General features: G+C 42.7%; 2 protein-coding genes across 2 annotated transcripts; both read right to left on the reverse strand.

Moving 5' to 3' along the window:
- Positions 1 to 428: 428 nt before the first annotated feature.
- On the reverse strand, positions 429 to 2,753 carry LOC109485354 (collagen alpha-1(XXIII) chain-like). Its single transcript, XM_019788912.1, has 5 exons — positions 2,200 to 2,753; positions 1,764 to 1,902; positions 1,209 to 1,282; positions 769 to 856; positions 429 to 586 (listed from the first exon to the last, which is right to left on the reverse strand). Exons 1-5 carry the CDS (start codon positions 2,710 to 2,712, stop codon positions 429 to 431), a joined length of 972 nt encoding a protein of 323 aa, XP_019644471.1. The 5' UTR covers positions 2,713 to 2,753.
- A 2,431-nt stretch (positions 2,754 to 5,184) lies between these two features.
- On the reverse strand, positions 5,185 to 8,922 carry LOC109485355 (collagen alpha-2(IV) chain-like). Its single transcript, XM_019788913.1, has 7 exons — positions 8,673 to 8,922; positions 8,115 to 8,483; positions 7,646 to 7,814; positions 7,075 to 7,145; positions 6,638 to 6,725; positions 6,393 to 6,458; positions 5,185 to 5,704 (listed from the first exon to the last, which is right to left on the reverse strand). The coding sequence occupies exons 1-7, from the start codon at positions 8,856 to 8,858 to the stop codon at positions 5,223 to 5,225; spliced, it is 1,431 nt and encodes a 476-aa protein (XP_019644472.1). The 5' UTR covers positions 8,859 to 8,922; the 3' UTR covers positions 5,185 to 5,222.
- Between the last annotated feature and the right edge of the window lie 2,312 nt (positions 8,923 to 11,234).

An 11,234-nucleotide genomic window follows, 5' to 3' on the forward strand; every position in this document is an offset into this window, starting at 1 on the left:
ATTTTTTTCTCCCTAAATGCTCTGATGATATTTGTACATATCAATCCGTATTACTATTATGGTATGATAAAGCACCTAAAGAGGTAGGATCTAAGATAAGGTCTAAGGTATAATAGAAATAGCCTGAATTGGATTGATATGTACAAAAATAATATATCAGAGCATTAAGGGAGGAAAAATTATCATTACGTAATTGTTCTGTACAATTTAGTTTAAACTCCCCTTATAGCTTAAAATCAACGAATACACATTGATAAATATGGAACACTTTAGAAATTAAAATTTCTGCACAGCCAAAATTCTTTTACACCTATTATTGCCTCTCGGTTCGGTTGAGTGGAGCATTAAAGCCGGCTGCTAGCCGTGGTCGGTATGCTTCATCCTCTGATTCTTGGAGGCACTGTTGACATGAATATGTAGTGCACATTCTACTTAAAATGCAGTTTTCCTGGGATATAGAACATGTAATCTCGAGCCCCATAGCATATTCTCTGTCGAAATATGACTAAGAAGACCTTACCAGAGTAGACAGTTGTTGCTCCAGAGGGACAAGTCTTCCTGCCCCAGCGGACATAAACAGCGCCACCTGTTAAGCATAACAATTAGGTAAGTGATAATGAAGTTCTCTACCATTTTATTGCCAAAATCAAATAAAGATCATATTGACAGTGGAGTATACCACATCTATTGATGTGTTTATAGCACGGTGGTACGTATATATTGTAACTATAACATCCTTGAACAGATCTAAGCGCACAACATACTCACCTAATCCGTTTGTCCCTTGTGCGCCTTTCTGACCTTTGGCCCCTTGATGACCTTGCAGTCCAGTGTCTCCTTTCTGTCCAGGCTCACCCTGTAAAAATCAGATCAAACATAATCACATTTAATGGTCAACTATTGACAACGCATTGCGCCATCAAATGAAGTTCAAGTTTCATTTTGGACACTTATTTATTCATTTATAATTATATCTTATAAATTAGTCAGCAATTACTTCATCTTTCGAAAGGGAAGGATGTCTACTATACCGTATAGTACACGTACTACCACATGTGTACTATTTATTCATGTAAAGAAGAAATTTCAAGAAAGTCGTCTTTTTCTTATAGACGAATAGAACACATCAGTAATCTCAAGACAGACAAGTTTGATTTTAACAACAATTTGAAACAAATCAGTGATGACTCCGGGACGTTTCAGCGCACCTTCAGCCCGGGTGCTCCCGCCATTCCGTCCCGTCCGTCCCGTCCGTCCCGTCCCGGCTGGTTCTCACAACAACCTGTCAAGGAGCGGGGTTAGAATGGGGCCTAATTCAATCTTATCTTGTAGTAGATCTAGAAGAAACACGGTTAGGCAACATATTCTATATTTTGGCAAGTACAAACTTAAAATCTGTACATTGAAACGTGTATGTGGATTTTATTACCTTACTAAAGGAAATGGTGGATAGCTGCGTGCTTTGAATTGCTACTGAGATAATTTAGGCAATAGTGCACATTATAAGAGTACAATTCTTTTCTGAATTATATACATCGGAATTGTTCTACAGATCAATTATATTTTATTAGTTCATGTGTAGAAACCCAGACACATTCTTTGGGTCAGAGAGAATAGAGTAGATTTTCCAAGCAGACGAAAATTGGTGGCGAAATTGTAACTGTCTGGCAAATGGCCAATTTCATTCTGTCTTTGCACAACCACCAAAGCAAAGATCTGCTTGGAGATGAAACAGAGTATGCCTTATACTAAATGTACTCTACCTGACCCAGACGGGAGTCGAACCCAGTTAGGCGAATCTCTCTTGGAGCGCCTGTGCGCAAGTCCTCCCACCGTGGCGTTGTTGTTCTGTCCCCCGGTGTCAGCCTCGCCGCCGTGCCCAGACTGTCCTCCCTCAGGGCTCTGCACAGAACCGGTCCAGCAGGAAGGAATACCACAAGTCAGTACGTCATGTTTACCGCTGTACTAGCTGAGGTTTAGTAGACAAAATATTGGAAAACAAAACGAATTCGCGAAAACGCAAGCTACGTTGGCAAAAAAGGCATTGAAGAATCTTTGAACGTGGTAGTAGAACTGATGGGAATGACAAGAACTGTGGTAGGAATACTGTCAGTATAAAAGATACAAAGGTCGTGTCGTAACTGTATATTATATATGCCTATAGCACTATCTCTCAGTGCGGTAAATGTGACTACTTACATGGGACATTTGTTGTTGTTCGGCGTAGTTTGGTGGGAAAGTCGCGCCTCGGACCTGTGTTTCCAGCACGACAATCCTCTCCCTCAGAGACAGGACCTCCTCTTGGTCTTTCTCGGCCCGAGCTTGGAGTTTCGCCATCTCGTCGTGGTCTCTCTCGGCCCTAGCAACTAGGATGGTCACCTTTTCTTGCAGTTTAGCCATGTCGTCGTGGTCTCTCTGAGCCTGGGCTTGGAGCTTGATTATCTCTGCGTCGCTTTTCTCTTCGTTTGTCGCAAGGGAGATTACCTTTTCTTGCAGTTTAGCCATCTCGTCGTGGTCCCTCTCCACATTGGCCCGGAGATTCCCCATCTCATGACCGATGTTCTGCACGATCACGGCCAGCACCACGGCGGAAACAAACACCGCGGCGGCGCCGAGAACACCTACGAGCGATCCGAGCGGGCCGCCCGTGCGTTCCCGGCGGGTGCTCCTCTCCGGCATGAGGTGACCGTAAGGGAGCTTCTCCGACGTCATTCTCCACCGTAACGATAGTTAGTAAAGGTAAATAAGGCCTAGTGTGGTTCAAGACGGAGACAAAAATCGTCCCAACCGACAGTTTGGACGGCTTTGATCCCAATGAGTAAACAAACCATGTGCGCATGTATAAATTATACCAAGTCAATTAACTCGGATAACTACTCTCCGACTATTGTGCTTGTAGATGACCTGGCCGGTCACTTGCAACATCCCCAGGCAAGACTGAATATCAATGAGGCAATTTGGAACTTAACATTTGAACTATATATCTAAAAGCGTAGAATATTTTGCCACGGCGTCTCAATGTGTAGACCACAGAACCTTCAAATTCTGTACAAGAAATTTTGAGGGGATAAGATATGCGATGTAAGCATCACTGTTTTTCCCAGTCGCATGTTAATTATCTATAATCCGTTCTGAAGACACATCTTCTACCATGTACCAATTGTAGTTCTTATATTACTTTTACCATATTATACCAACTTACAGTTCGTATCTATAGATCTGTATGATAGATTGTTTACTAACTGACTTAAGTTTGCTCCTCATTACAGTCAGTGACCATGTTACTCATCATTAGTACCAGTTGTCTAAACCTGTGGGTCTGACGTCTGCCACTGCAGTTGTTCTCAATACTGACAGATGGCGTGCATGTACTTCGCCATTCCCCCTTTTAGAAATATGGGTAAAACTTATGAAATACTCATGAGGCCCAGAGTTCATGGGGGTTTATTATTTTTGCTTAAGACGGCTTGCTGTGCACAAACAAGTGGTACCTAATCTTTATCTAATATATGATAGCAAAGGAAACAAGGAATCTGAGATTTTAAACCTCCAGGAAATATACAACGCATGATGATCATAACGACTGTCTAAAATTTTGGATATCACATGAACATCAATGTGCTACTAGGAAAAGCTGGGCGACGTCACAGTCATAATCCACAATACAGGATAACACACACACACACACACACACACACACACACGTACACATACAAACACACACACCTTTCTATTTTTTTCACCGTACTTTCTTGTTCAGTTTTTTTTTCCAAATTTATAGCCTGCACTTCTGTGTTGACTACAAGCGCTACCCTCAAAGTTATGAACTTCTATTGAAGACGTCCTTCCGAGGAAGGGTTTTGTGAGAGATTTAGATTTTCATGTTCGCAGCTGTTTCTCGCGTTTGGGTGGACGGATTCTTTTGGGACTCGGTATATGTTTTGCTATTGGGCTGCAGATGATGCACGTTCTTTTGTTTTTATTACCTTCGCCAAGAAGGTTATGTTTTCAGGGGCGTTCGTGTATGTGTGTGTGTGTGTGTGTGTGTGTCTGTCAACACGATAACTTGAGAAGGTCTTGATGGATTGTCTTGATACTTGGTAGGTGGGTAGGTCTTGATGAGACCTCAAAATGATTAGATTTTGGGCCACCTGGCGGCTTGTCATGGTACTGCAGCAGAACTTCCGGTTTTGATATCTCATGATCCAGACATGCTAGGGGGACGAAATTTAGTTGGTAGATAGCTCTTGTGCTAGGAATAAAGTGACATGAGTTTGAGCCCCCTAGCGGCTTGCTCTAGAACTGCAGGGGGGTTTAATGGACAAATGTTTAAAGGGGGATAACTCAAGAACCGATTGATGGATCATCGTGATTTTTGGTATGTAGGTAGCTTGAGTGATGCTTGACATAATGATATTACAATTATGCAAATATGGATGTAATTTGCATAATTAATGAGGAAATTCTATTTATCAGCTGCATTCCATAATAGGAAGTTCAAGCTTGTGACATATGTTATTAAGAATGAGAGAAACACAGGCAGATATCGATCATGCAAATGAAGACTTAATTTGCATAATTAATGAGAAAATATTATAATTGCATAGTGGTAACTGCCTGGAATTTTATACTTGGGGTGTTTGAAAGTTAAGTTAAGGTGAACATAATTAAACATAACTTATTCAAATAAGGACCTCATTTGCATAATTTATGAGAAAATGTCATCATGGCATTCTTTGTTAAGATAAGACTGTCTTTTGGTGGAGAATTTGATCAACAGATATAATTCATGCAATTGAGGATCCTATTTGCATAATTAGGGGGATTAAGATATAATTTCTTAATCATAAAAGCTAACATCATTTGGCGAAGGTATGAGATCGTGGAACTCTAGTTGTATATGTGTTTTCGAGCGTGAAAATTGTGCCTTTTGGTGGCCCCAGAACACCCCTTTGAGCGCCAAAGTGGTCGCTACCATTCACCTTTGGCGTGTGTCGGTCTTGTCTACGAAGCTGACCTCTCGCACAGAGGGGTGTGCGGTCTCGATAAATTCTTTGTTTAAAACCCTAGTCTGCAGATGAAAATGTTGACCTCTGTTAACACAACCAGGAACGCCAAATCTAACACATAAAATTCAACACCATCAACTATACATAACAAACAACATAGAAGTACACATGGAACAATAGATATACATGGAGCTAGTGTGACGAATACAGAGTTCACTTGGTGCAGACGACACAGGTGAGTTCCCTTCCTTCCACGTAGTGGGGACACGGCAGGGACCCACAGCGGGCTTCCACGGGGTAGAACAGCGCTCCGTCCTGGTTGGCGTGTCCGCCCTGCATCACCTCTGGCTGTTCATCCACGCAGACGAACTCTTTAGAGCCGGCGTGGTTGTGGCGTTCAGCCATGAGGTAGCCATGGTACTCGCGGGTCCAGCCGCTATAACAGGTGTTACGGGCGGGGATCATTAACTTACTGCCCCGGGTTGGGACGTAGCAGACCGCACACGGGACGTTGTGATTGTGAAGGGAGGTGGAGCCGAACGGGACGTTTGTGCCCAACTGGTACTCAGCGCCAAACATGAAAGCCCTGAACTCGTTGACTCCATCTTGGTACCGTCCCCACTGTGGGTCGGTCGGCAGACACTGGTAGTTGGTCCCGCCGCCGGGGTGGTCGTACCATTCACCTCCTGCAACACCTGAATGGAAACACACAGATCAAACAATCATCACACTCTGTAGACAAGAATACAGCACAGTATTATCGAAGGAAAACAATCCATCCTACATTTTTGTACATTACATATCAAGTATATAAGTTATAACGTTGTACTTGAACCTATTTATTACAATTCCGTAATGACAATTTTTGCTCCCTTAATACTGTGATGATATTTGTATTGTACATATCCACCCAATTCAGACAGTATTACTATTATATGGTATGATAAAGCACCTAAAGCGGGAGGATCTAAGGTAAGGTCTAAGGTATAATAGAAATAGCATGAATTGGGTTGATATGTACAAAAATAATATCATCAGAGGAAAAAATATCATTACAGAATTGTTCTGTACAATGTAGTTTAAAATCCCCTTTTAGCTTAAAATCAACGAATACACATTGATAAATATGAAACATTTTAGAAATTAAAATTTCTGCACAGCCGATATTCTTTTATTGCCTCTCGTTCGGTTGAGTGGAACATTAAAGCCGGGTGCTAGCCGTGGTCGGTATGCTTCATCCTCTGATGGTTGGAGGCACTGTTGCCATGAATATGTAGTGCACATTCTAATTAAAATGCAGTTTTCCTGGAATATATATATACAGCATGTAATCTCGAGCTCCATAGTATATTCTCTGTCGAAATATGACTAAGAAGACCTTACCAGAGTAGACAGTTGTTGCTCCAGAGGGACAAGTCTTCCTTCCCCAGCGGACATAAACAGCGCCTCCTGTTAAGCATAACAATTAGGTAAGTGATAATGAAGTTTTCTACCATTCTATTGCCAGAATCAAATGAAAATCATATTGACAGTGAAGTATACCAGATCTATCGATAATCTATAGCACGGTGGTACGTATTCTTTAACTATAACATCCTTGAACAGATCTAAGCGCACAATATACTCACCTAATCCGTTTGTCCCTTGTGCGCCTTTCTGGCCTTTGGCCCCTTGATGACCTTGCAGTCCAATGTCTCCTTTCTGTCCAGACTCACCCTGTAAAAATCAGATCAAACATAATCACATCTTCATGGTCAACTATTGACAACACATTGCGCCATCAAATGAAGTTCAAGTTTCATTTTGGACACTTATTTATTCATTTATAATTATATCTTATAAATTAGTCAGCAATTACTTCATCTTTCGAGAGGGAAGGATGCCTACTATATCGTATAGTACACGTACTACCACATGTGTACTATTTATTCATATAAAGAAGAAATTTCAAGAAAGTCTTTTCTTATAGACGAATAGAACACATCAGTAATCTCAAGACAGACAAGTTTGATTTTAACAACAATTTGAAACAAATGAGTGATGACTCCGGGACGTTTCAGCGCACCTTCAGCCCGGGTGCTCCCGCCATTCCGTCCCGTCCGTCCCGCCCATCCCGTCCCGGCTGGTTCTCACAACCTGTCAAGGAGCGGAGTTAGACTGGGGTCTGATTCAATCTTATCTTGTAGTAGATCTAGCTGAAACACGGTTAGGCAACATATTCTATATTTTGACAAATATAAACTTAAAATCTGTACATTGTGGGTCGTGTGGCGCAACGGCAGCGTGCGCGACTAGGAATCAAGAGGTCCCTGGTTCGAGTCCTTGGGAAAGGCACTTTACACGACGTTCCCCACTAGACTCAAGTGAAAATGAGTATTGTCTGTCCAGCATTCGTTTCTATGTGCGGGACACAACACCAGCAACAGCTGCCTCTGTTTCGCGTGTATTGCATTGTTGCAATTTCAATAGAATCAAAATCAAATTATTAGTTCGTGTGTAGAAACCCAGACACATTCTTTAGGTTAGAGAGAACAGAGTAGATCTTTTGGTGGCGAAATGATAACAGTCTGGCAAATGGCCAATTTCATTCTGTCTTTGCTCAGCCACCAAAGTAAAGATCTGCTTGGAGATGAAACAGAGTACGCCTGAAAATAAATGTACTCTACCTGATCCAGACGGGAGTCTGACCCAGTTGGGCGAATCTCTCTTGGAGCGCCTGTGCGCAAGTCCTCCCACCGTGGCGTTGTTGTTCTGTCCCCCGGTGTCAGCCTCGCCGACGTGCCCAGACTGTCCTCCCTCAGGGCTCTGCACAGAACCGGTCCAGTAGGAAGGAATACCACAAGTCAGTACGTCATGTTTACCGCTGTACTAGCTGAGGTTTAGTGAACAAAATATTGGAAAACAAAACGAATTCGCGAAAACGCAAGCTACGTTGGCAAAAAAGGCATTGAAGAATCTTTGAACGTGGTAGTAGAACTGATGGGAATGACAAGAACTGTGGTAGGAATACTGTCAGTATAAAAGATACAAACGTCGTGTCGTAACTGTATATCAGTATATATGCCTATAGCACTATCTCTCAGTGCGGTAAATGTGACTACTTACATGGGACATTTGTTGTTGTTCAGCGTAGTTTGGCAGGAAAGTCGCGCCTCGGACCTGTGTTTCCAGCACGACGATCCTCTCCCTCAGAGACAGGACCTCCTCTTGGTCTTTCTCGGCCCGAGCTTGGAGTTTGGCCATGTCGTCGTGGTCTCTCTGAGCCTGGGCTTGCAGTTTACCAATCTCGTCGTGGTCTTTCTGAGCCTGGGCTTGCAGTTTACCAATCTCGTCGTGGTCTTTCTGAGCCTGGGCTTGGAGCTTGATTATCTCTGCGTCGCTTGTCTCGGCCTTTGTCGCGAGGGTGGCCACCTTTTCTTGCAGTTTAGCCATCTCGTCGTGGTCTTTCTGCCCCTGGGCTTGTAGTTTACCAATCTCGTCGTGGTCTTTCTGTGCCTGGGCTTGGAGCTTGATTATCTCTGCGTCGCTTTTCTCGGCCTTTTCTTGCAGTTTAGCCATGTCGTCGTGGTCTTTCTGAGCCTGGGCTTGCAGTTTAGCCAGGTCGTCGTGGTCTCTCTGAGCCTGGACTTGTAGTTTAGCCATCTCGTCGTGGTCCCTCTCCACCTTGGCCCGGAGATTCCCCATCTCATGCCCGATGTTCTGCACGATCACGGCCAGCACCACGGCGGAAACAAACACCGCGGCGGCGCCGAGAACACCTACGAGCGATCCGAGCGGGCCGCCCGTGCGTTCCCGGCGGGTGCTTCTCTCCGGCATGAGGTGACCGTAAGGGAGCTTCTCCGACGTCATTCTCCACCGTAACGATAGTTAGTAAAGGTAAATAAGGCCTTGTATGGTTTCAGACGAAGACAAATTCGTCCCAGCCGACAGTTTGGACGGCTCTCAGATCCCAATAAGTAAACAAACCAAGCGCGCATGTATAAATTATACCAAGTCAATTAACTCGGGTAACTACTCTCCGACTATTGTACTTGTAGATGACCTGGCCGGTCACTTGCAACATCCCCAGGCAAGACTGAATATCAATGAGACAATTCGGAACTTTACATTTGAACTATATATTTAAAAGCGTAGAATATTTTGCCACGGCGTCTCAATGTGTAGACCACAGAACCTTCAAATTCTGTAGAAGAAATTTTGAGGGGATTAGATTTGCAATGTAAGCATTACTGTTTTTCCCAGTCGCATGTTAATTATCTATAATCCGTTCTGAAGACACATCTTCTACCATGTACCAATTGTAGTTCTTATTATGGGTTCACCACACCACGAAGTGGTGTGGTGAAACCATATTGCTTTTTCTGATGTTTCTTCTCCTTCTCCTCCTTCTCCTGCCATTTTTTAAATGGATTCAGCTTCTTCATTTTAGGGACTAAGGTCCTGAAATTTGGAATGGAGGTACCGTGGGCAAATACCCCTAGGCGTTTTTTTTAATTTTTGTGATACAGGCTTTTAGAATGGTTTTATTTTAGTTTTTTGGCTGTGTTATAGCAAATGTATTACTGTGTCAGTGTGCCGTGTTTACCACGTCTGGGCATGAGTCATCACAATGGAATGCAGGGCATCAACCAATAGACATGCAGCTTTCCTCTATACTTCTTGCTGATTGGCTGTTGGGATTTAACTTGATTAACACCTGCACAGAGCATTTCCACCTGCACAGAGCATTTCTTGCTGATTGGCTGTTGGGATTTAACTTGATTAACACCTGCACAGAGCATTTCCATACTGACAGTATGTCTTTATTCAAGTGTTTTGGTAGGTATTTCAAGCTTTTCTGCTCCAGCATTGGAATGCGGGGCATGAACGTTTTTTTTTATTTTGAAAATCAACAGTTTGCATTATGCAATTAAAAATCCTAACCAATAAAGTAGGGAATAGCTATCCAACTGTTGTTTTAGTTGTATGTTACTTCATATTATAGTTATATCAATGTAAATCATTGTTTTCCCTTGTGTTTCTCATTCTTTCCCTGCCATGTGGTAAAATGTGGTGAACCCATCGCTATATTTGCTCCAAAGCAAATATTGGCCTTTCTAGTATTACTTTTACCTTATTATACCAACTTACAGTTCTATAGATCAGTATGATAGATTGTTTACTAACTGGCTTAAGTTTGCTCCCCATTACAGTCAGTGACCATGTTAGTACCAGTAGTCTAAAACTGTGGGTCTGACGTCTGCTACTGCAGTTGTTCTCAATACTAACAGATGGCGTGCATGTACTTCGCCATTCCCCCTTTTAGAAATATGGGGAAAACTTATGAAATACTCATGAGGCCCAGAGTTCATTGGGGTTTATTATTTTTTCTTAATAAGCCTTACTGTGCACAAACAAGTGTCACTTAACCTTTATCTAATATATGATACCAAAGGAAACATGGAATCTGAGATTTTAAACCTCCGGGTAGTAGTTAACGCATGATGATCATAACGACTGCCTGAAATTTTTGATATCACATTAACATTAATGTAACGCTACAAGGAAAAGCTGGGCGATGTCACACTCATAATTCACAATACAGGATAACACACACACAAACACACACACACACACACACACACACACAAAGTTTTTTTTCACCGTACTTTCTTGTTCAGTTTTTTTTCTCCAATTTATGTGTTGACTACAAGCGCTACCCTCAATGTTGAACTTCTATTGAAGCTTGGCCGATTGGATACTGCCTTGTCACCGTAGTATCTGCCTGTACAGCAAAGGATAGTGATGAGGTCACTACTTTTTATACATAAGAATCAGGAAAATGTAAGACAAAAGTTGTCAAAAGTCAGCTACCAGAGTTTTAGACCATCAAAATCACACATTAGCAGGATACTGTCTAAGTTAAGTGTCCGGAAATTGTTTCTGGAACAACAGATATACATGCACCCCCATGAAACTCCTTCCTCTTCGCCCCCGCCGTTCTGCTTCGCCCCCGCCCCGTTCTGCTTCGCCCCCGCAAAAAATCTGCTTCGCCCCCGTCGTTCCTCTGCAAAATAACAATAAAGGCTGTGCCGCCAAATTTAAAGTAGCCCATGCTCCGGCAAACATTCTGGACCACCTTTCTGCCAAGTGGCGTTGCACAAATCCTTCCCATTCAAAAGTTTACCCCTACCTCACGGCCCGTCAGTGGTTCTTACGTTTATAAGTACTGGCGTTTATAAGTAC

Source organism: Branchiostoma belcheri, unplaced genomic scaffold (genome assembly GCF_001625305.1).
Source record: "Branchiostoma belcheri isolate BF01 breed outbred unplaced genomic scaffold, Haploidv18h27 scaffold746, whole genome shotgun sequence".
Taxonomy (NCBI): domain Eukaryota; kingdom Metazoa; phylum Chordata; class Leptocardii; order Amphioxiformes; family Branchiostomatidae; genus Branchiostoma; species Branchiostoma belcheri.